General features: G+C 44.6%; 1 protein-coding gene across 1 annotated transcript in view; it reads left to right on the forward strand.

Moving 5' to 3' along the window:
• Window positions 1-26408, forward strand: part of LOC116506725 (complement component C6-like) — a 56992-nt gene that overhangs the window by 21852 nt on the left and 8732 nt on the right. The window contains exons 8-14 of the mRNA XM_032214610.1: window positions 444-684; window positions 3878-4000; window positions 6240-6406; window positions 10514-10738; window positions 13861-14033; window positions 17629-17740; window positions 24977-25109. Coding sequence (XP_032070501.1) covers window positions 444-684; window positions 3878-4000; window positions 6240-6406; window positions 10514-10738; window positions 13861-14033; window positions 17629-17740; window positions 24977-25109 — 1174 coding nt within the window. The remainder of the gene's footprint in view (window positions 1-443; window positions 685-3877; window positions 4001-6239; window positions 6407-10513; window positions 10739-13860; window positions 14034-17628; window positions 17741-24976; window positions 25110-26408) is intronic.

Consider the following 26408-nt stretch of genomic DNA (forward strand, 5'->3'; position numbering starts at 1 on the left):
GGGTTCACCTGAATTAGTAGGGGAAATTGCGGCTGGCCCCGCCCACACGCCCCGGCTCCACGGCATCCCATTTAGGCCCCTTTTTTTCACCAAAAGTACGCACTCACATTTGCGAACCTGTACGGAAGGTAAGTGAATATCACCCCTGGTTTGTGTGCATGCGCGCAGGTGTGCATGTGCGCATGCATTTAAGGGCCACAGAAATGGATCTGTATCTGTATCTACCTAGATACAAATTGCTGACTTAAAGTTTCTCATTAACAAACTCATTTTAAAAAAATATGGGTGAGGGTATTTATTTGGTTGGCTTTAACAGGTGATAAACAGATTCTAATTGGGGTTTGATAAAACCATAATCATTACCGATCATTGCACATCATGGATCTAGGAAAAGACATTTTAATTATCAACCGAAATCCACGTTTTCTCTTCTTCATTTTTAGGAGTCCAGATTTATTAGGATCCATAAAGTCATAGCGGTATCCAACTTCACCATGAAGGAATCAGGCTTGCAGCCATCTAAGGTGTTCTTAGAGGCACTTAATAGCTTGCCCCTGGAGTACAACTATCCCCTTTACAGCCGGATATTTGATGATTTTGGCACACATTACTATTCCTCTGGGTCATTGGGAGGCAGATATGACCTCCTTTATCAGTACAGTGCTGAAGAGCTGAGAAATTCAGGTATATGATCCTTAGCAAAAGAAGATGGGGACCTATTACTGGGCCAGTATGTACGTAATGTAACTAAGTTGGGAATGGAAAAGTTGTCTTATCCTTTCACTGTGCAGCACTGCAATTCATCCTTTTCTTTCTATGGATCATTTTAGTGAATAGGGGGTTGGACTAGAAGACTTCTAAGGTCCCTTCCAACTCTGTTATTCTGAGAGGATTAAAAGAGAAGGGAACCAAAGTCTGAAAAACACATCCAGTTTTGGAGAACACAAGGCATAGAAAAATGGAAGGCATGTGAAAGGATAACATCTGTGAGGGGTCCTTGGTGGTCTCTGATCTTGCTTGTTTTCTTGCAGACATTTCATTATAGCTGACCAGCTGCTGTTAGGCTGTAAACTAAGATGATGAAATGTGGATGAGTCAGCAGGGTTACTGCCACTTTAAGAAGTTGTATATATAAGGGAGGCCATGTGAGGGCATCTCTCTCTCTCTCTCTCCTCGTATATCTCTCTCCTTGTGTGTGTGTGTGTGTGTGTGTGTGTGTGTGTGTGTGTGTTGTACATAAACCACTGTTTAAAGACAAAACCTCTGTGTACTGTATTTTGCTCCTGGGTTGTTTCAAAATAGTAGTCACGCTGTGCGCACTCTGACAGGTTATGGGCCCAGTACAGAGAGAAGGTCAGAGTTACTAGAGAGACCAGAGAGAAGAGAAATCCAATGTGAGTTTGCACCAGAACCAGTGGAGTTGTGCAATGTGGTTTGATAGTGGTTAGTGGGTTGTGAAAGAAAGCAGGCAAAATGTCCTCTGTTGGCATAATGGGAAGAGGTTTCTTGGTGTCTCGGCTGAATGAGACAAACTATTTCTCCTCGAGTGTAAAGATGGAGATGTACCTACGAAGGGAGGAGCTGTGGACAATAGTTACTGATCCACCAGCAGTCCTGGATGATGGGGATCCTGACACATTACATGGACTAGATACAGAGGTGGGTTGCTCCTGGTTTGGCTGAACTGGTAGTGGCCTCGGCAGCAGGCTTTGCCCACCCGCCCAGATGCTTCTGTGCATGCGCAGAAGCGGTGCGCACGCACACATGAACCGGTAGCACTGAGATTTGCAACCCACCTCTGACTAGATAGTATCATCAGTGCTAGTTACTTGGTTGGATACGTTTTTAAGATCTTTATTACGGTCAAAGACCAGCAATATATATTTGTTTTAACACTATATTAAAAATACTAACATTAAAATATAATTAAAAGTATTTACATTAAAAGTGGATAATAACATTATGGTCCAAAGATTGTTAAAGGTATGTCCAGATAAATGGTACAAGGTGGTACTATACTGTAGCCAATTTTTTTCTTATCGACATTGCAGCAGCACAGAACTTTGCCACTGCATACGTGGTAACTGGGTTAGTGTCCTGGAGGAGAAAGCCTAGATAAAAATTGTCTGCCTTCCCTGGCAATCTCTCTAATAAGGGGAGAATACATGCAGACCTACAAGCTCTGTATAGCTCGCAGTGTAATAGTACATGTGAATTATCTTCCACTTCTCCTTTACCACATATACAAACACGTTCAGCTATAGGTGTTCTCTTATACCTGCCCTGGAGAAGTGCTGAAGGAAGAATGTTAAATCTGGCTCTGAAGAAAGCTATTCTTTGTTTTGGAGAGATCAGGTCATTTAGATATCTTGCCGATTCCCACACACCCTGTTTGATTCTGTCCCTCCTGTGGAAAGGCAACCTATCGCTTGGTTGGATAATAAAACAGCTGCAAGAAACCAGACCACCAAGGGGCCCTCATTTCAACCCTGAGCTACAAATAGTCTCCTTTATTGATAACATCTGTGTTGTTGGAAGCTTCCTCTGTGAGAAAGACCACTTGAAAAGGCAGATTTACATGACTGCCTCACAGAGTGATCCTACTGTGATAGAGAAATGCCCCAGTCTTAGAGACCATGAAGACTCCAAACCCAACTGATGAACAGAAATAAGCAGAAAGAAATGCCTCCATTTCTTGGTTAATTTATTGTCTTTTACTATATTAAAATAATCATTGCATCCAGATGAACAGCAAATGGCACGGGAAGCTTCTTATTAATGTACCACTAAGAATAACAAGATTCATCCTACTTTTTCATCATTAAAAATATACACTGCGTAAGAGTAAAATACATTAAAACAAATGTGCACCATTTGTAGCAATTGACAAGCAACTAATTAAACCCAAAATAATAATTCTATTAAAAGTTGCTTAGAAGATGTAAGGTTCCAGCAGTTTTCCCCAAGCCACTGAAATGCCAAAGAGAGTGAGACTCAAGACGAGGCTTTAAAAGAGTATCAGCTTTTATTTATGGCCATAGCAAAAGCTGGGTGACAAAACTATATCCAAAACATATAAGCAAATGCATGTAAGGAATAGCCATACCCTGGAAGAGTGGCTCAAAGTATTATATACATATTAGGCAGATAGAAACAAAGTTTACCCAGGCAAAGATTCGTTAACTACGTGATCTTTAAAGTGTTCTTTTGTTCAAGCTCCGGTCTCTGTCTACCTTATCTGTGGAGTATTCCTATAGCCTTGTATAGAGGGGGGCAGCCCCCCTTTGCCAAGTTGTTTTTTGGGCAGAATGCTTTAAGAATTTATGAGCCAGGAAAACTCCCTAGTTTGGTTCTTTTATCTATGGGGCCTCATATTCCCGTGTAACAATTTCTTCTACTAGCTTTCAAAAATGTGCCTAGCTTTGAAGCCAAGAATAGAAGTGAGATGCAGCAATGAGAAAACATTTGCAGTCCAGTATTAAGGTTACAATTTGCTAGGCTACAAAAGAAACTAATTTCTGACAGTATAGAATAATATAAGTAGAAGCAAATATAGATTCATATTGATTCATATACTCCTTCAAAGACATATACAAGATATGGGAAATTGGAACAATGATATCCAACCAAACCAGAAAAGTAAAACCACCTCAAATTAAGAAAAAGATGCATGTACATATATAATTAAGACGAATATGTCCTTTGAGTCTATAGCTCTTCCTATTGTAAATGGAATGGCCATTTTAATTTTTCAGCCTCGCTTCCTTATATGTCAAATGCATATAATTTAGATAAATTGCGGGGGAGGAGGAAGAAAGCAGGAATACTCATTTTTTTAAATGCTAAAATATTCTGGAAATAACTTACATTTCTTAAGGTTTAACACAGACAGAATCACAAGAGTGCGTTCGGACAGAAACAACCAGGCGTATCGCGTGGAAAAAAAAGAAGAAAGTGAGAATAAGCTGTACAAGCAACAGAATGGCTGCTCGTCATGAAGGTAAAAACATAGGGTCGCACAGTTACAATTTCAGTCCAAGAGCTTCCAATGATAAATTAAAAGAATCTTAATACCACTAGGATTTACTCAAACATTCCCGTGCCTCCATTAATTTCCTGTTATCCTTCAGGAGGAGATATCTAAAACTAGCAATAGCAATAGCATTTATATATCACTTCATAGTGCTTTACAGCCAGGGGTAGGCAAGCCCTAGTTGGCCTCCTGCACCAAGATGGTTGTGGGGTTGCCCTTCCTGAGTTCCGGAGGCTTTTCTTGAGGGTGAAAACGGCCTCCCCAGGCTTCCCCAGGCTTCGGAGGCTCCCTAGAGGCCAGAAACGAGCCCATTTACAGCCTTCTGGAACTTCCAAGAGTCCCATTTTTCTCTTCTCTGGGCTCTGGAGGTTTGCCTTGAGCCTCCTGGAGGGCGAAAATAGCCTCCTCCGGGCTTCATGGGCTCCCTTGAGGCCTGTTTTTTGCCCTCCCTGGGCTGCAGATGTTTTCGTCAAGCCCCCAGGGGGGCAAAAACAGTCTCTCTCAGGCTCCGGAGGCTTCCTGGAGGCCAGAAAAGGGCCCATTTGTAATGTAAAATGAAAAAGCTCTATTCCAGGATCTGCAAACATTATGTAAATTTTAATGAATTCCTATGGGAGTCTATAACATGAGATTTCCTAAAGATAGAAACTCAGCTTCTAGTGCTCATACCCTGCTTCTCTTTTCAGAAATTTGACCAGATGCATTCAAAATGCTTGAGGGCTAGAAACTTCTTGTGAAAAGGGAGGGAAGGATGTTTATTTGGGGGCCATCTGTTAAACTCTGCAAAGGAGGGTATCTAATACATACAGCACTTTATTAATAGTTCTTAGTGACGCCAAAGCTGTTGTTTCAAGGTGTTGGTGTGGCTGTCGAAGAAGCTTGATGGCATAATACATCCTGCCTTTTTTGGTGCCTTTATGGGATAAATCCACTCAAAAAATGCACAAAGGACATAGTTAGGTGAAGACGATTTACTTTAATTCTTCTTGGTTTCCAAGAGTGACTTTGACAAAATATATTTTTTATTTTAAAAAAAAAACACACATATACACAATAACAAAGGCATACTCTACATTTATACATCACACCGGAACTTCGCATTCCTTCTTTTAGCAATTATCAATGGGTGTATCTTTACATACACTATTTACCTCTCAATACATTTCTACTCAATTTCACATTTTTAACCCTCTTATTTCCTTCTCTTTTACTTACCAATCTGTATTTGGCTATTTACATCAAACAAACTTTCTTCTTCTTCTTCTTCTTCTTCTTCTTCTTCTTCTTCTTCTTCTTCTTCTTCTTCTTCTTCTTCTTCTTCTTCTTCTTCTTCTTCTTCTTCTTCTTCTTCTTCTTCTTCTAGTATGACAGTTCTCTTAGCTTTGTAGCTCTTATTTTTCTTGAACTGTTATTACTATTTTCTGTTTCTATCCTCCAATCACCTATACCATTTTTCCAGTGATGGGTTGCCGATCCCATTGCAACCGGTGCAGTGCAACGGGGCCAGGCGTCCACCACTTGCATGCGTGCAGCATGCCCGCAGCGCATGCATGCATACTTACCGCCCACGACGTTCCGCGAGGCTGTAGTTGCTTGCCGGAGTTTCGTGCAGGAGCCGTACGCTCCGTGCGCGTAAGCCCCGATCAGCTCAAACACGGGTAAGAAGGGCAGGCAGGTGGATTGGCTCTCCAGAGCACCATACTGGAACAGTACCTGGTGCTCCCAGCAGGCACTGGTACACCTATACTAGGGCATACTGGTTGTATTCCACTACTGCATTTTTCCCAAACTAAGTAATACCCCGTCTCTTCCTTTCCTTAATTTCTTTGGTTAGCTTGTCCAACTCAGTGCATTCTATAATTTTTTGTATTATTTCATCCACATTTGGTATCGTTTTATTTTTCCATCTCTACCCAAATGCTATTCTAGCCGCTGTGATAATATGTAAAATTAAATATAAGGTCCCTTTGTTATATTTTGACACATAGATGGCATAATACATCCTGCCTTTTATGGTGCACCAATGAATAAATCCACTCAAAAATGCACAAAGGACAAAGTTAGGTGAAGATGCTTTAACTTTAATTCTTCCTGGTTTCTAAGAGTGGCTTTGACAAATATTTTCTGTTTCGACTTCTGTTGGTTGCTACAGAATCACCTGCTTATGTTGCTGCTACAATCATAGGCATTAATTCTGTCCTCCCAGGTTCATTTCTGCAATCCTCAGAGAAGTCCATATCCTTCACCAAAGGTGGAAGATCCCAGTTTGCTGCGGCTCTTGCCTGGGAAGGGAAAGGAGCTTTTCCTGAGGACACCATCTTTACCAATTGGCTGGAATCGATGAAGGACAATCCAACTGTGATTGACTTTGAGGTAGCGATAAAGGAGAATCTTTGTGGCTCAGGGTTGAAATGGGGGGTCCTGCTGCTCTCTGGAGCTTGGTTGTTTTCTTACAGATGTTTCATTACCCAAACTAGGCAGCAATAGCACTTATACTTATATCCCGCTTTACAGTGCTTTACAACCCTCTCTAAGCGATTTACAGTCAGCATATTTCCCCCAACAGCCTGGGTCCTCATTTTACCAACCTGGGAAGGATGGAGGTTGGGTTAACCTTGATCCGGTCAGAATCGAACTCCTGGAGTGAGCAGTGAATTAGCCTGCAGTACTGCATTATAACCAGCTGTCTCTCAGATTAGCCTTCCATTTGTTTATGAATGGAAGCCTTGAATCTTCTAAGAAAAGTGGCAACATGAAAAGCATTTGTTAGCCATCTGTGAATATCAGGAATACAAAGCGAGATATTACTAATCAGACTGCAATAACAGTGTAGGTAGTCCTTGTAGGGGCCACGGTGGTAAAGTGATTAGACTACAGTACCGTAGGATACTTCTGCAGACTGCGGGCTGCCTGCAATTTGGCAGATCAAATCTCACCAGAATCAAGGTTGACTCAGCCTTCCATCCTTCCAAGGTGAACAAAATGAGGACCCAGACTGTTGGGGGCAATAGGCTGACTTTGTAAAACCACTTAGAGAGGGCTGTAAAGCACTTGAAGTGGTATATAAGTCTAAGTGCTAGTGCTATTGACATAGACCAGACCAGAATAGAGTCTGCCCATTATGACCATATGTCTTAATGGTAACAAAAGGGTCAGCCCCAAACCAGCTTTGTACCATTTACCTTTGTGCAGAAAACAGGATTGGCAGTGTCTGAAAATAAACCTGCTTGTATGCAGCAGTCATTAAGTGAATACCACTGTCATTAAGCTAAGCGATGTTTTGCATTGGGCATAATTTTGCTGAAAACCAGAAGTGCCGATTTTCAGCAAAATTGTTATAAACACAGTCACGTGACTCTGGGACACTGCAAATGGCCATAAATGCTGCCATCTTTCTGAGTGCCCAAATTCAGTCATATGATTTGGAAGGGCCTGACTGTTGCATCCTCAGAACTGGATTATAAGTCCCCTTTTTCGGTTTGGTTGGTCAAGTAGGTGCTAAGCGGCTGGTCATAACTGCAATGAACAGCCTAGTAGAGTTTCGCCATTCAAGATCTCCCATTGCATTTCCACATCCATCCCTCTACCAGAACAGCCAAGGAGTATTATATAGTCCTTGAGCATGCTCAACATTATTTGGGCTGTTTTGGAGACCTCACAGTTTTTTTCAGGTGATGGTCACCTTTTCGGCACCGAGTGCCAAAACTGGAGCGGCGCGCATGCGCGCTCACACGCACCAGGGCATCAGAACCTGGAAGAGAGCAGTTGGCTGGTGCACATGCATGTGGAGGCCAACTGTTCTTTGGGTTCCACCCTGAGCATGCGTGCTGGAGAGCTGTTCTTCAGATTTCCGGTGCTCTGGCACGCACGAAGATCATCTGGCCAGTGCACATGCCAATGCTGAAAACCAGAAGAACAGCTGGTGATGGCATGCATGCCCATCTCGACACACGTGCCATAGGTTTTGTCATCACGGTCCTACACATTTCTGCATTTCCAGCAGCTGTGGTTTTTCCTCACATTCCTTAACACTTCTGTCTGAGATCATAGAGGTTGGTTCCTACCTCTGAAGACAAAAAATCTAGGAAAATGACTATAGATTTCTAGTTCCTTTAAAAGGTTTTTTTTGGGGGGGGAATGCAGTTCCCTGGTCACAGACCTGCTGTTTTATAGATATAATAGAAAAGAAGAAATTGATGGAAAGTCAATAGGAGAACAAGGAATTTCAGGCATCAATTTCCCATAAAGTTTTACAAAATGGAACCAATGAGAGATTTAAAGCTTCTAGCCTTTCCTCGCTGTCAGTAGATATAGAATTACATTTCTTTGACTGCAATTGCTGTCAGGGAAACCAAGAGAAACACAGGGGAGGGAAAATGTAAATAGATTCATTGCATTGCAACCTTTGATAGCTAGGTGGTCTTCTGCTATGATGTGGGTCAACAGCTAGGACATTTATTGTTCCCCTCCCCATTAAGTTCATTCACCATTTAAATAAAGGACACAAATACCATGCTTTAGAAATCAAGACAACCCTGACCTCATGAGGTTAATAATTAGCTAACATTTCAGGTGATTGCAAGGTGGGGAATCCCCAGAACTTAAAAAGCTTGCCAACTTCTGTGATATGATATAATCTCAGAAAACAGGACATGCAAATGTATTCTTTGGAAATGTTAGCATTAGACATTGAACCAGGAAGTTATTTCGACAAATCTTTTAATTTGAATATCTAATAGAGCCACAATACATTTGGAAGTGATGTATCCTGTAACCTATGTGCCTGCTGGACATAATACTGTTGGAGGGTATACCAAGTACAGATTATGTATTCTAATTATCTGTAGGATGATAGGTTTTTTAAAAAATAAATAAATAAAATGGTATTCATGGTGTAAACAAATGGTTCAACTCTATTTTTCCTTTCATTTCAAGTAGTAGCAGGCTTATTTTCATCACCGATACTCTTATTTCCTGCACAAAGGCCAATTGTGGAAAGCTGATTTCTGGCCTATCCAATGGTGGTTTGCAGGCGGTACGCCCGGTATGGGTGTACCGGAGCCTGCCTGGAGCACCGGATACCGTTCCGTTCCAGTGCTCCGGAGGCCCACCCACCCGCCCGAGCTCCTTACCAGGCTTTTAAATCTTCGGTGTTTCCATGCACGACGCCACAGGGCCCGTTCCAACCATACCAGTTGGAACGGGATCCGGATCCCACAACTGGGCCTATCCCAGGTGGCAACAATTTGACACTTGTTAAAGACATGTTGGACTAAAACTTCTAGAATGACCACCCAGCCCACTCAACTATGTCATGTTCAATTATAGTCAAATATGGTTGCTTCCAGGGGTGGGCTGCAACCGGTTTTAACAACTAATTTGGTGATCGCGCGCTTTGCGTGCGCACTAGTGGTGGGTTTCCTACCACTTCGGGCCAGTTCGGCTGAACCAGTACTAGTTTGGCAGCTTGGGTCACTAGAACCGGCAGCGACCCAGGCCTGCCACGCCCCCAAACTGGTTCTCTGGGCAGCTCCATAGATGCTGCCATCTTGTTTTTTGCTTCTGCGCATGTGCAGAACAATTTTTATTGTACTGTGCATGGGTGCACGGCACGCATAAAGCACATGCAGGTGTGAAGCCCCATGAGCAAACCAGCAGTAGTGACAGCTGGAACCCACCCCTGGTGTGTACGCATGCTATGTGTGCATGCCTAATGCGCTTGAACACAGCGTTCAAAATACAGCATTTGAAGCTTAGCTGCTTACTTTCTAAGGCAGCCCAGGTAGGTAGACAGCAGAGGCACAGAAATCAGCTGTGCTATGCGAATCAGCTGTGCCAGAAAGAAGGAAATTAGGACAGGATAGGGTAGGGGCAGGTGGGCAGGGCCAGCTGATCGTCGGAACTACCTGTTCACCCAAACAATCCGAACTGGCAGCAACCCACCACTGGTTTTTTCCTTTTACCAAATAGTCAACAAAATCTTTGGCCTTAGCAAGAGGAATGCCAGTTATCTGTCTTCACCATCAACTGGATTGTGTTTCAAGGTCCAGGCTAGAAGAAGCTTTAATCATTGACTGGGCAATTCTAGGAGTTGAAGTCCACATATCTTCAAGTTGCCAAGATTGAGAACACTGGTATAAAGAGCATCGGGCTCTGAGACTCATTTTGATATTAATATAAAAGAAGTAAACAATCTTTGGTGGCTGGAATTGCAAATCCAGAGTAAGGAAAGGGCATCAACTGCATAGGATTGATTAAAGTGAAAGGGAAGTCATGGCACACATGCCCCATTTAGGTATTTTCATGATGAGGTCTGACTCAAGTATTGGAGCATGATGTCATCATGCAAGAGTCCCTTTCCTTCTTGCAAATCCCCTTTAATTGTTCAGACTTTGCCTGTGAAAAGATGCTTGCAGAGTAAAACTGTGGTAGAATGGAATATTCATGGCTCTGTTGATGTCCCCCTCTTCTGTTTATTAGCTGACTTCCATTCTGGAGCTGGTGAAGAACATCCCCTGTGCAGCAACTAAGCGTAGCAATCTCAGAAGAGCTCTTTCTGAGTATGCAGCACAGTTTGACCCGTGCCAATGTGCTCCATGCCAAACAATGGCAAGGCAGTGCTGTCTGGAACAGAATGCTTGTGTGTGTGCCGGGCTGGGACTTACGGCGATAACTGTGAAATACGGACACCAGATTATCATTCAGGTATGTGAGTTAATAGAGTAAGAATGCAAACTATTTCATTACCTAGAGCTTTCTTAACCTTCGAGATTTCGGCATGAAATGTGTCTCCAGGCTGCTTCAACTTTTTGTAAACTGTTTCCCGCTCTCCCCTTCCTGTAATTCCTCCTGCTCATATATTAGCCCCAGGTAAATTAGCAAGGATGAAACCGAATGGAGATAATTAGGAATAAATAGGCTGGAACTATTTTCTTTTAAGCAAGCTAAAGAGAACAAACTCTCCTTTTCTTCAACAGGGAATGAACAGTTTGGCAAACATTAAGCTGCTTCAGAGTATGCATTCCCTCCCTTGCATTAAGCTGTTAAATCCCCCTTTCTTCAACTATTTTCATCTTTCTTTTTTCTTTCTTCTTTCTTCTTTCTTTCTTCTTTCTTTCTTCTTTCTTTCTTATCTTTCTTTCTTTCTTTCTTTATTTCTTCCTTCCTTCCTTCCTTCTTTCCACTGCCTTATATGGAATATCACCATCCACAAAAAACTATAAGGTAAAGGTAAATGTTCCCTTGCACATATGTGTTAGTCATTACCGACTCTAGGGGGTGGTGGGAAATTTAGTAAATATAGAAAATATAGTAAGAGCCGCTGCTAAAGAATCAAGATCACGACTTAAGCTTTGATCTCCTACTGTGCATCATACTCATACTCTGATCACTGCCCCCTTGGTTTTTTTTAAAAATCTTTCCAGAGAATGCAACTCCACTGTATGTTCCTACTCCAGACACACACAGAAATATCAATACCTCCCCTGGTTTCCTGAAAATAAGACCTATCCTGAAAATAAGTCTCTATATTTTTATGTGTGTGCCTAATATAAGCCCTACCCCCAAAATAAGCCTACCTTAGAGCCTGGCCATCCAGCCACCCATTCCATCTTGTTGCTCACAGTGCTGCAGCCATGAGGTAAGATGGGGGTAGAGCTGCCCCATGCACCGACTTACCTCAGGGCCCCCGCAGCCAGACCATCCTTGCCCCTGACACCTGCCTCATGGCAGCAGCACCAACAGCCAGGAGCACCACGAGCCCACGTAGTCACCAGCCCACTTCTTTTGCTTGCTCACAGCTGCAACGGAGCAGGGGGCCAAATGGCATGCTGGTGCGCGGCTGGGAGATGAGGCAGGTGTCAGGGCATGGATGGCCTGGCTGTGGGGACCCTGAGGTAAGCTGGTCCAGGGCACATGGGGCAGCTCCACCCCTACCTCGCCTTGTGGCCATGGCATCAGCACATGGCTTGACCTCCTGCTCCATTCCGTCGCAAGTAAATAGAACCCGCACATGGGGAAAAAAAGACATCACCAAAAATAAGCCCTAGTGGTTGTTTTGGGGGCCAAAAGAAAATAAGACCCGATCTTATTTTTGGGGAAACACGGTAGGAAAGATGGCATCCCCCTTGATATCTCAGAAAAGGGCACAAAAACGGGACATAGAGAAGAATTCTAACCTGTGTGAAAATGAGATAGAAAAAGCGAAACCTCTTTTGCAGGGAAGAAAACTTTCATGAATCCAGAGAGCAGATTTTAGCAACATATTTTATATTTTGCCTTATCTGAGGTAGCCCTGTTGGTGGTTTCAAGTGCAGTGATGATACGATTCGCTTCATCAAAGTGCTTTGCGTCTCTCTCAGTGATGTCTTCTGCTCCATGTAGGGGAGGTGCCTTGCTTTGTTCCTTAGATGCTGGGAGGAATGTTGCTCTTGAAGCCCCTTCAAAGTGCTTTGCTTGAAACATCATCACTTGCTCATTTTAGCCCCGGGCAAATGCAAGACAAGGGCTGTGGCTGACATCGAGACAAGCATTGGAAAACAGAGCACAGATAACAAGGCATTCAACATGCTGGGAAACGCAAGGGAAGTTAAGCCAATGTAACTGAACAGCAGGCAGAAGTGGGCTATGGGTGAATGATCTAAGGATGAAGATTTGTAACTGCCTGTTTCCATCAGTCCATCCTCATGAGATAATTTGTGTTTGCCTTGGACCAACAGAGATTTCGACTGGCACACCTACCCACGGTCTAACAAACTCCTTCCTGTCAAAGAGTAGCTTGTACCCATGGAGTTTTCAAGGCCCCCTGGCTAATCCATGTTAGCCAACAGCTAGATAGGGTGGAGAGGATTTTCAGAGGGCCTGGCCCGTCTCGGATACAATTCCATGGTATCCAGCAAACACATTGGTCGACAATTGGTCATTTTTTGAATCCGTATTTTTAATAACGTAATTTTTTTTATTAAAGCTTTTAAAAAGATAAAACCTAATACAAACTAATAGAAATTATATTGGGTTGTTTTTTTTGTATTATAAAGTGAAGAAGAGAAAAAGCAAGCAAGGGAAGAGAGAAACGAAAAGGGGAAGAAAAATACAAAAAAGAAGGGAAAAAAATACAAAGCAGGGGTTTCTGATATCCTTCATAGCAGTTATACGTACAATTATACTTTGACCTCTGACTTTAAAGTTACAGCATTGAAAGTCAGAATTAGCCATGGGATGAATGAGACTGTTCCCAAGTCATTTGTTAGGCTAATGGACGACTTCATCTAATGCACACTGTCTCTTCCTCTATTTCTCTACCTCATTTTGCAGAAAACCATCTGCACTGTTACTCTAGGGCCGTTATGGAGAACCTATGGCACGCATGCCCGAAGTGATACATGGAGCCATGTTTCCTAGCATCTGCAGTGTCACCCGTTTCTATTCCAGATTTTTGGCGTGCATGCACACGTGACAATCAGCTGGCCTTCGTGCATTCGGCAGTGCCGAAAACTGGAAGAGCTTGGTCTTCTGTTTTCCGGCACAAGCATGTGTGCTGGCCAGCTGATCGTCGTGTGTGCGTGCATGCCAGTAACCGGAAGTCTAGCTGGCTGGCGTGCATAAACCTGCGGGAATCCGGAAGTGCATTTTCTTCCAGGTCCCAGATGTGGGCGTGGTCAGGCTCCCTTCTCGGCACTCGGTGCTGAAAAGGTTCACCATCACTGCTCTCGGGATATGTCTAATGGGAGATTTCCAAACCTAATCTTGCTTTCGGACCACCAATTCCCTAGATATTATGAGAAGACTCTTAATCCAGATGTTTTGTGAATCCTTTTCTTGTATTCCAGTTGCGGTTGATGGTAATTGGAATTGCTGGGGTTCATGGAGTCCCTGTGATGGTTCCCATAAGAGGCGGAGAAGCCGCACCTGTAACAATCCCTCCCCCCAAAGTGGAGGGAAGCCATGTGAAGGTGAACAAGGGGAAGAGGAAGCATGCTATTTTTTCCATATTTGTTGACAGGTAAGACTATAATAGTCATAGGGTTTTAGAAAAAGGCTGTAGCTTTTTCTTTGCAGATGCAATGTCTTGGATTTAATTCTTTGCAATTTCGGATAAATCTGAGAAAAGAACAGTACTTAGTCACTGCCAGTCAGTTCTTTTCCTTCACAGGGGAAAACAATTAAAGGAAGCTAAAAAGAAAGCTATCAAAGCTGTCTCTGAATTCAATTCCCATTCTTGTTACCAGCTCAAAGCAAAAAGCCTTGTAGCAACTCCAGAAATCTTTGATGAACTTCCAAGCCAGACTAGTCAACCAGTTACCCTCCAATGATCACAGGAATCCAGTGTTTTTCATTATAGCCGTGCTGGTTAGGGAAATGCAGTTCATATGTGTTGCTTCCTCCTACTTTGAGCCCTTTTTTTTAAAATTTGTTTTTATTTTTAAACATAAAAAACAACATAAAAAATTCTCATCCATTACATACAGCATGTCGTTTGGTTACAAGTGTTTTTGCATCCCTATTCTCAATTACATTTACAATCACAGATTTTTCATCTAATATAACTAGGTACCTCATTTTCATTGTACAGTGTATATTTAATTACAATTAATATATTTTTCCCAATAAACCTAATTCCCTTACATTCTTAATTGTCTGTTTAATAACAATATACCTTTATATAATCACATACCCGATATGAAAAAAATTACCAACCATTTATATTTGTATATCACTGTTTTCAATTATATATAATATCAACTATCGAGTATGCTTATGTTCATTATTGTCCTTGTACATCATACATTCAAACAAAGATGTAATTCCTTCATTTTTCAACAAGGTATTCTAAATAGTCACTTCATATATATACCAATTTTTAATTACTTCCTTATTAAGATTATTTATCAACAAGATATCTTTATAATATATACTTAAAGTTATACATTATATCATATATGATATAATGTACTACTTTGAGCACTTTTGAGGAAGATACCAAAATGTACCAAAATGTCTAGGTCAGCGGTGGCTCAGTGGCTAAGATGCTGAGCTTATTGATCAGAAAGGTTGGCAGTTCGGTGCCAAATTTTCTGATCCCTAGTGCCACCTAACGGAGTGATCTCCCATTACTTGTCCCAGCTTGTGCCAACCTAGGCAGTTTGAAGGCACGTAAAAAATGCAAGCAGAAAATAGGAACCATCTTTGGTGGGAAGGTAACAGTGTTCCGTGTGGCTTCAGTGTTTAATCATGCCAGCCACATGACCTTGGAGACATCTTCTTAAGCGCTGGCTCTTCGGCTTTGAAACAGAGATGAGCACTGCCCTCTAGAGTCGGGAACAACTAGCACATATGGTGCAAGGGGAACCTTTACCTTTACCTTACCAAAATGTCTTGGCACATATCAATTGTACAGTGCATTTAGAGTTTTGACCCTCTTTCTTCCTTTTATTGATTACTCGTTCTTTCCTTCTCGCTTCTGAGACAGAACAGCCAGGATAACGATGTAAAAGACTACGCTCTGTTCACTGCGAGGATCCTGTGATATGCAGGATTCTTGATAACCATCTTAGATCCCGGAATGTCTCCCAGCAGAATTCACTGCTACTTTAGCTAAAATGTCATGTAGTTCAAAATAAAGTTAATTGTTCCAATATCCTATGGCTGATTTTGAAAGACCCCACATAAGTTCAGAGTGCAGTAATTTAGAGCAATGATTTACAGCAGTCTACAATGGTTACCTTTTTTCTGTCAGGAGTTCTGGGACAAGTATGTGGGGGCTATATTGTGGAAGCATAAAAGGCTCAGTGGCCACTTTCTGAGCGATTTGTCCACTCCTTTCTCTAATTTCTCCACTCCTTTCTCATTGTCATTTAGCACTATAGTTTGCCCCAAATCAGCAGTTAATTGGGAAATGATCTGTCACAGTGGGTCTAAGTATTTCTTCCACCCTCTGGTTTAGGTTGGCCTTTAATTCCACTTCCCACAACACCAAGATTGTTGTGGCCACCAGTGGCCCGCAGAGCTGGTGGCAGACTCAGACAGTGAGGAGGTTGGGGAGGAACATAGGCCAGTCCTGGAGTGGGGAAGGCTTCGATGAGGGCTCTGTGTCAGAGGCAGAGATGGGACCAGGGCCGTCTGACAGTTATCAGCTACCTTCAGAGTTGGAGATCAGTGGGACAGAAGAACAGCTGGAGCCTGTTCCCGATGTGCACATGCGCAGAGCTGCCAGAAGAAGGGGACAGTTAAGGAACAAGGGCTGACTCTGGAGTAAAGGCACAGGTGGATGGTGAATGGCCCCTCTCAAAGGGAATAAAGAGTGAAAGGGGAGTGGAGTTTGCAGGAGACAATTAGGTTTGATTAATTAGTGTGAAGATTTGTTCATGACTCTCAGAGACTCCTTGCCATTATTTTCTTGTACAGCACTGTATTTGGAAGATATCAGTCTGGCAGTTCTCCAACCCTGATAAGGTCCGTGGCTGTAAATTCACCCTTGAAAGACTGTTTGCCGGAACTTTGCTGGATGTGAACGAGAGAAATTCACATTAGTTTAATAAAAAGGGGTTTTGTCAGGACAAGGAGTCTGCTTTGTGATATTGTGAAGCCTAGGTCAGAACAAAGATAAGCTAGACCTTTGCTTTTAATTGGCATAGAACTTCTCAGCATTCTAGGCAGATTCAGCAGATTCTTCCTACTTTGGGGCCCGAGCTATGCATGCCACACAGACAACTCCGTGCTCCCTAAATCACCCCTCTGCTTGAAATGTGGCACAACATTGTGTCCAACAGTTGGTGCTGAAGCCAAACTGGGTGCAGAATGGAGCCATCCTGTCTTTGCCTTCAGGCAAAGCCTAGTATAGTTACCTGTTCTGACCCCACGGCCTGTGAATACACCAGAACACAGGCTTGGCTGTTTGCCACTGTGCAATTACTGAGATAACGAATCCTTTGGCTGAGGGCCCAGATAACTCACGTTCAATACAGTAGTTCTGCAGCAACTCAGATAATTCAAACGAAGCAACTCAGATAATCAAAACGAACTGATATGGCTAGAATACATGGATAGATTTTATTAACCACTTATTCGAATGGTTGTTTCCTGCAAATGTCCCCACCCAATGCCTCACCTATAATCTCTCTTGGGAGGGGCCAATCACCAACCGCCTGTGCTTAATCATCTTCTATGAGTCTGCCTACAGAGTTGCTGCTTCCGTTTCTCAGCCCTTCTCAATCTAGCATCAGGGACAAACTGCCATATTTCCTCCCCATTCCTCCATGCCTCAGGCGCCTCCTGATGGCCAACCAGCCTCTCTGGTCCCTGCTCTGAGTCTGAACCCTGCCCAGGGTCCGCCACATCTTCCATGGCAGACTCATATGGTTCCTCGCTATCCGAGTCCAGCAGCAGCTCAACCGGATCCTGCTGGGCCACAACACTTACCTATGGTACTGGTCTCAAGAATTTGCCTATCACCGGTCACCCAATACCTTAATAGAAATCTAATATCTAAACATGGGTCTTTGCATATTCCCACCATAAACTGTCCCTCTCCTTCAGAATCTGAAAAGATGGCTGTTTAGTGATTTCTCATTCCATTGTTGTTGTTGTTTTCCTTTTAGGGGAGCTGTATGTGTAAATGATGATGAAGCGACAAGGGAGGGGGACATTGCAGTTGAGAGACCTGAATCAGGATGCCTCAAACCAGATCCACCAGAACATGGATTTATCAGGGTAGGTGTTTTATAACTTCTCAGCCAGCAACATCTGTGAAAGGCGAATCTGTTAAAATCAGCAAGATGGCAGATGGAGCATTGGGATGCTAACTCATCCTTTTTGAATATTCATGCAATGTTGATATACATACAGAAAGGGCAGATTGTGTAACATTTAGACATTTAAACATTTTATTAAGATTTATAGGCCGCCCTTTCCCTGAGGGGACTCAGGAGGCTTACAATCACAGGGGAGGGGGTGCAATATCAGAAGACAAACAATGTGCGAACAGAAGAAAATAATAAAACACAACTTTCATTCAACAGTCAACACTCGGGCGGGTAGATTGGGAACCTATCCCAGGCCTGATGGGAGAGCCAGGTCTTGAGGGCTGCGCGGAAGGTCTGGATGGTGGTGAGGGTACGGATCTCGACGGGGAGGTCGTTCCACAGGGTCGGAGCTGCAACAGAAAAGGCTCTCCTCCGTGTAATCGCCAGTCGACATTGACTGGGCGGATGGGATTCGGAGGAGGCCCAGTCTGTGCGATCTAATCGGTCGGAGGGAGGTAATCGGCAGAAGGCGGTCTCTCAAGTACCCAGATCCACTACCATGGAGTGCTTTAAAGGTGGTCATCAGTACCCTGAAGCGCACCTGGAGATCGACAGGTAGCCAGTGCAGGTCGCGGAGGATGGGTGTAACGTGGGCAAACCGCGGTGCGCCCACTATCACTCGTGCGGCTGCATTCTGGACTAACTGCAGTCGCCGGATGCACTTCAAGGGCAACCCCATGTAGAGCCCATTGCAGTATTCCAGCCTAGAGATCACAAGGGCTCGAGTGACTGTTGCGAGAGCCTCCCGGTTTAGGTAGGGCCGCAACTGGCGGACCAGGCGAACCTGGGCAAATGCCCCCCTGGTCACAGCTGACAACTGGTGGTCAAAAGTCAGCTGTGGGTCCAGGAGGACTCCTAGGTTGCGGACCCTATCTGAGGGGTATAAAATTTGACCCCCCACCCTAAGTGTTGGAACATTGGCCAAATTGTTGGGAGGGAAACAACAGCCACTCGGTCTTGTCCGGGTTGAGTACCAGTTTGTTAGCGCTCATCCAGTTCTTAACGGCCTCAAGACCCTGGTTCATCACGTCCACGCTTCATTGAGTTGGCACGGGGCGGACAGATACAGTTGCGTATCATCCGCATATTGATGGTATTTTATCCCGTGCCTCCGAATGATCTCGCCCAGCGGTTTCATGTATATGTTAAATAGTAGGGGGGATAAGACCGAACCCTGCGGCACCCCGCATGTTAGGGGCCTCAGGGACGATCTCTGCCCCCCCGACCAACACCGACTGCGACCTGTCCGAGAGGTAGGAGGAGAACCACTGCAAAACAGTGCCTCCCACCCCCACCTCCCGCAGTCGTCGCAGAAGGATACCATGGTCGATGGTATCGAAAGCCGCTGAGAGGTCAAGGAGAACCAGGATGGACGCATAGCCTCCATCTCTGGCCCTCCAGAGATCATCGGTCAATGTGACCAAAGCGGTTTCTGTGCTGTAACCAGGTCTGAAGCCGGACTGGAAGGGGTCGAGGATAACTAGCTTCCTCCAAGGCCCGTTGAAGCTGGAAGGCCACCACCTCTCCACAACCTTTCCATAAAGGGGAGGTTGGAGACAGGACGAAAGTTGTTTAAAATGGCTGGATCCAAGGATGGTTTCTTCAGGAGGGGTCTCACCACCGCCGTTTTAAGTGCGGCGGGGAAGTGCCCCTCCCGAAGGGAGGCGGTTCACGACCGCCTGGATCCAGCCATGTGTCACCTCACTGCTGTTGGCAACCAGCCAGGAGGGACACGGGTCCAGAATACAGGTGGAGGCACTTACAGCTCGAATGGCCTTGTCCACATCCCCAGAGGGCAACATCCTGGAACTCAACCCAGAGATGATTTGCCAAGTAATCCTCCTGTGTCTCGGCTGGGTCTACTGCTGTGGAGTCCAAGTCCGACCGAACCGAGCCACTTTGTCCGCCAAGAACTGAGCATAGTCCTCAGCCCTACCCTGCAAGGGGTCTCCCGCATCCCTCCTATTAAGGAGGGAGCGGGTGATCCTAACAGGGCGGCTGGGCATGACTCGCCGGACGCTACCAAGGCGGAGATGTGTGTTCTTTTGGCAGCTCTTAGTGTCCGGACGTAGTCCTTGGTGCAGGTAGTCAGAAGTGCTCGGTTCGCCTCGGACTTATCGGACCTCCACAGGTGCTCTAGGCGTCTCCTCCGGCATTTCTTCTCTCGGAGCTCCTCGGTGAACCAAGGAGGTCTCCGGGATCCGCTGACCCAGAGGGGCCGTAGTGGCGCAATCCGATCAAGAGACTCCGATGCCGCCGAGTACCAGGCGGCAACCAGAGTCTCCACCGAACTGTGGGCGAGAGTGTCAGGAATGACCCCAAGCTCCGTCTGGAACCTCAACGGGTCCATAAGTCGCCTGGGGCGGAACCACCTGGTCGGTTCCTCCTCCCTACGGTGGGGGTTTGGTCTCCGGAAGTCAAGCCTCAGTAGGCAGTGGTCTGACCACGACAGGGGTATGATCTCATTACCCCTCAGACCAAGATCACACATCCACTGCTCCGAGAGGAATACGAGGTCGAGCATGTGACCCGCTGCATGAGTTGGGCCCCGAATTACCTGGGTCAAGCCCATGGCTGTCATGGAAGCCATGAACTCCTGCGCCCCATCAGAGCGTTCACCGAGCGATGGCAAATTAAAGTCCCCCAGAACTATAAGCCTGGGGAACTCAACTGCCAGCTCGGCTACTGACTCGAGGAGCGAGGGGAGGGATGCTGCAACACAGTTGGGAGGCAGGTACATTAGCAGCAAACCCACTTGACCCTTGAGGTCCAACTTTATCAGCAGGGACTCACACCCGACAAGCTCCCAAGCAGGGACCCTACGAGGTAACAGAGACTCCCGGATAACAATAGCCACACTGCCACCCCTTCCCTGGGCTCTCGGCTGATGAAGCACCTGAAATCCCTCTGGGCACATCTCTACAAGGGGGACTCCTCCTTCTGTGCCCAGCCAGGTTTCAGTAATACATGCCAGGTCTGCCCTCTCGTCAACAATTAAGTCCCGGACGAGGGGAGCTTTGTGTACAACAGACCTGGCATTTAGCGACAACAGCCTGAGACCAGGGTCCTGACTACTCGCGCCATCTGGTCTTGGAGTGGGACTCATAGGGCTGGAAGGAGGGATCTCTGTAATGTAGCGAACCCTCCTTCCCCGGTAATGGCTAGCCCTAAAGTCCCCGCCATGTCTGCCCCTCCCTGTAATGACCGTAATGCTCTGACCCACTCCCGTAGCAGTAGTCCCCCCAACCACCCCACTGACCCCCGCCTTCCCCGGCAGGCCCTCCGAGTCAAACATTCTCATTTATCCACCCTAGCAGTTCCCACGTAATATTTAAAAAACATATAAAAATACAATAGTAATAGAATAATAAAAGTGGGCCATTCATTCAATTCCAGCCAACTCCCATACACTCACCATACTATTTTAAAATTGCGCAATTATAATGTGTAGTAATGTGGAAAGGGTGGAGGGAGCGGTGATCCGCTCCTCTCCCTTCTTATGTCCTGGGGAGACGTCCTTGGCCACCAAGTCAAAAGTGCGTGATATATAAGGTGGCCGTATACAAGCAGGATTGGGTATAAAAATCCAAAATTCATGGGCGGCAACCATGCAGTCTTACCCTTCCAGTGAAGGTTAGCGGGCTGTATATTTAAAAGTCTCCTTCCTGAGGGTGGATAAGGGCCCCAATCTAGGGGGCCAAAGTTCGAGGCTGACTTGTGCCACTCTAGCAGATGGGGGGGGGGAAGTACTGGTGTTTTCGGAGCTCAGTCCTCGCCACTGCAGCCGCCATCCTCTATTGCTCCCACGCCAGCTCAGCCACAGTCCTACTCCTCCTAATGGTTAAGCAAAGCCCAGGAGCAAAGTCCGGAGGAGGCTACAATGACACAGGGCTCAGTTCAAGGATCATCCTCTTCCTTGCCCGAGTAAGCACACCAGTCAGCCTAGGATGGCCAGTTCTTTCCTATGGGCCGCAGGAGCAGGCAGCAGATAGTAGATAGTGGGATAGGTAACAGATAGCGAGGTGAGCAGAGATAGATCCGAGGGGGGGCGTCTGGGGCGGCAGCAAACACAATCATTCAGTCCGTCGCTCCGCGGTCTCAATGCAGCCTCCGACAACCCCCTTTCTTTAAGATGAAAAGTTAGGTTGAAAATTAACCCCTCTAAGTTCACTAGTCACCAGGGCTCACAGTCACAGTCACTCGGCTCCAGCAAGTTCGAGCAGGCTGGCCAGGGAGGAAGCGTCCGAGGTGTAAATGCTGTGAATCAGCTGTTTGGCGCCGCCATCTTTCCTCCACGCTTTCCTTCTAGTTTCAGCAGCTGCCGTTCCCCTATTCAGGGGACGACTGACAGGACCAGGGACCAGCAGATAAATGGTTAGGGGGGCTCACCAGGCAGCACCAGGGGCTCTCAGGGATCCAAAGGTGGTAAAAGACGATGCCGAACGTCCGTGCGCCGCCGTTGCCGTCGTCCTCACGCAGCTGGGTGATTCGGGGCTGCTGTTGTGAGGATAACGCTGAGCCTCCGGGGGGTGATATGCCGGCTTTCTTCAGGTCCTTTGGGTTCCGCAGATCTTAGGCTCTCCCAGGGACTCTTTCCAAAAATTTTGCGGTCCGTTTGGAAGGCTTCCCGGTGCTTTTTCGCCAAGTTTGCACGGAGCGAAAAAGCCCGGTCGCCATTCCAAACCCGCACATGCGCTGATGATTCTCTGTCTGCCATCTTGCTGATTTTAACACTCCCCCTTGGACGTTCCTGTTCTCAGTTGTTGTTTTCTTATGTTTCTTAGACATACAGTAGATACTTATTAAAAAATCCAAAAGATTAAGCAAATGTTCTAGCAAGGGATTAAGTCTTAAACACATACCCTGGAACATCTGGTGTGTAATCTGGAGATCTTCCTGGACTCATGAAAAGAACCATGTCAAAGTCATGTCAAAGTATTTTGTTGTGATATCAAGAAGGACCTTTGCACAAATAGCAATAGCAATAGCAATAGCAATAGCAATAGCAGTAGACTTATATACCGCTTCATAGGCCTTTCAGGCCTCTCTAAGCGGTTTACAGAGAGTCAGCATATTGCCCCCAACAATCTGGGTCCTCATTTTACCCACCTCGGAAGGATGGAAGGCTGAGTCAACCCTGAGCCGGTGAGATTTGAACCGCTGACCTGCTGATCTAGCAGTAGCCTGCAGTGCTGCATTTAACCACTGCGCCACCTTGGCTCTTAATAAATACATACTGCACTGTTCCTAGATTAGAAGGCACTGTTTATAATCATGTATTCATTAAAGGTAAAGGTTCCCCTATACATACGTGCTAGTTGTTCCTGACTCTAGAGGTGCTCATCGTTTCAAAGCTGAAGAGCCAGTGCTGTCTGAAGATGTCTCCTTGGTCATGTGGCCGGCATGACTAAACGCCAAAGGCGCACGGAACGCTGTTACCTTCCCACCAAAGGTGGTTCCTATTTTTCTACTTGCATTTTACATGCTTTCAAATTGCTAGGTTGGCAGAAGTTGGGACAAGTAATGGGAGCTTACTCCATTACGCGACAATAGGGATTCGAACTGCCGACCTTTAGGATCGAAAAATTCACCATCTTAGCCACTGAGCCACCACGTCCCTCTATGTACGCTTCAGTAATTTCCCAATAGAACTATTGCAATACACTGTATATGGGCTGCCTTTGAAGACCATTTGGAAACTTCAACTGGTCCATAGTGCAGTAACAAATGCAGTATTAGATGCACCACACTACAGCTATGTAACAACACTGCTATATGAGCTGCACTGACTCCCAATGGGCTTCATGGTGCAATTCAAGGTGCAAGCTTTAAAGCCCTAAATGGCATAGGACCAGATTAGTGGTGGAATTGCCTATTTCCGATGGCTTCTGTCCATCCCATCAGAACTAGCAGGGTGAACTTTTTCCACGTCTTCTTGGTAAATTAGTATCACCTGGTAGTTCCTAGAAATCATACATTATGGGACATTTATATGGCCTGACTGTTGGCTTTTCAGATGGCTATCACGATCCAGCTTTACCCCAAGCATTAGTATACAGTATATTAATGGACGTGGTGGTTCAGTGGCTAAGACACTGAACTTGTCAATCAGAAAGGTTGGCAGTTCAGTGGTTCAAATCCCTAGCATCATAAAACAGAGTGAGCTCCTGTTACTTGTCCCAGTTTCTGCCAACCTAGCAGTTCAAAAGCAGGTAAAAATGCAAGTAGAAAAATAGGAACCATCTTTGGTGGGAAAGTAATAGCATTCCGTGCACATTCGGCATTTAGTCATGCCGGCCACATGACCACGGAGACTTGTCTTTAGACAGCGCTGGCTCTTCGGCTTTGAAATGGAGATGAGCACTGCCCTCTAGAGTCAGGAATGACTAGCACATATGTGCGAGTGGAATCTTTACCGTTATCTTTTATATTAATGGAACCGGTTGTGTTTCATTTTGTTATTGTTATTGGCAACAAAATATTTTATAATGACCTTGACATGATTTTTCTTCATTGATCTCATTGTGTATCAAGTTTGATTTTATGTTTACCACCCAAAGTTCCATTGGCTAGATAGAAGTCCATATAAATTTGTTAAATGAATGAAAATAGAACTTAATAGAACCATCATGTTCAAGCCAGCTTCTCTTCCAGAGCCAGGCATTTGATTTAAAATGGCCTTGTTGCTGAAGTCCCTGTTAGCTATGATGCTATACTTGGGTTTACGTCACAGCCATTTTTGCTGTTTTAAGGAAAAGTGCAAGATAATATTAAGATTCATTGTAACTTAAGTAATTATTTATTAAGCAACTATCATCAGAGGGATCAAATTCAGCCACAAAGCTCAGTGGAATAACCTTAGTCCAGCTATTCATTCTTGCAGTCTTACTGAATTTGAGAGTTGTTGTGGAGATATGACAATGCAAAAAACAAACAAACAACTAACTGCAGATTTTAATAATTCTGAGACAACTTCTGCTAATGGGTAGAATAAAGTTTGTCTAAATAGTTTTGAATGGATGAACTGCTCAAACAAAGTTGCATGAAAAACTTGGATGCTTCTACTTGAATATAAGGAACTGTTTTTATTTCATAGCAAGTCTTTTTGCTCAGCATATGAAAAGTTTCTTCTGGTTAATTTCAGAATGAGAAGAACCATTATGACGTTGGGGAAAATGCTGAAATTGTGTGCTTCAGTGGATACACTCTTACTGGATATCCATTCTTTCACTGCCAGCCTGATCAAATTTGGTTGCAACGTCCTGTCGAATGCCAATGTAAGAACCATTAAGAGATTTAAGCTACTAATAAGAGTAAGGCTATGTAAACATCCAATAGAGGTTTTCTATTGGATGTTTAGTCCAAGATCCAATTTCATGTGAAAAAATTCAACTTGATGTTATGGAGATGTATCCAGAGCATTTCCATCATGAATAAGATAGCAACCAGTGTGAGCAAATCAACATGCCCACTTTATGTGTTCTAAGTGAGGCGAGGCACATAATATCATGTGCAAAATGCTGAAGCTGAACTGAGTACAGAAAATCCAGATTTTGGAGAAGTTGGCCACTCTTAAAGTAGAACTGTGGAAAGGGATGGGGGAAGTTGCTTTGAAGTCTTACACATCATTGGTACTAATTTTCAACAGTGTTGTCGTAGATAGATCAGTGATTTGACTTAGTATGTCCATTGGAAGGGGCTATAGTTCAAAGATCTGCTTTGTGTGCAGGAAGTCCCAACTTTACTCCTGGCATCTCCAGGTAAAGCTGAGAAGGACTATAGTTTTATTCCATGAGAGCTGTCACCAGTTAATATCAATAATTAGGGATAGGTGGACTAACATATTGACTTTGGTACACAGCTTCTTTTGTTCCTAATTTTATAAACAGAACTTCTATTCCGAAGAGAGCCAAATATACAAAGGATGTTATGTTAAATGTCTTGTTGCAAACAGTACATCCCTCCCTGAACTATTTAAGGCTTGGCACATCTGCTTCATTGGCTTTTGTTAGGTAAGCTCCCCGTTGGGAGAGCGAGTACGTTCAGCGAAGCATTGTGAGAGTTGGAGAACACACAAACCAGCATACAGAGACACTGCAGTTTAAATAGGCTTTTACTTTCGTGGAAATAGAGGTATCAGAGTCCATCAAACAGTCCAAGTCATACACGGATAAGACAGTAAGTCATCAATGTCTTTCAATTAAGGGATAATCCAAATAACATAGTCCAGTATCATATAATCAGTTCAGTACTCAGAGTTTGCTAAAAGTTGCAAAACTTACAATAGCTCACAACACTTTCTAACAGCCAGCTTCCAAATCAGATCAGATCAGCCCAGCATCTAACAAACAGAGAGCTAACAGTCATTCTGGCTCCCTCTTATGGCCCATTGAGGAAAACAGCAACCAATCACATTTTACAGTATGATTTAAAGAAACAGGTAGAGCATTGTTACATGATTTATATATTGCCAACCCAACTGTTAGATTATATTCCTAACAGCTTTCCTTGGTCATTTCTGCATATGAGCAAGTAGGCCACTTTGTTTCCCCTGGAATCCTAGCAGAAATGTTATC

The sequence above is a fragment of the Thamnophis elegans genome, chromosome 3, assembly GCF_009769535.1.
Source record: "Thamnophis elegans isolate rThaEle1 chromosome 3, rThaEle1.pri, whole genome shotgun sequence".
Classification (NCBI taxonomy): Eukaryota; Metazoa; Chordata; class Lepidosauria; order Squamata; family Colubridae; genus Thamnophis; species Thamnophis elegans.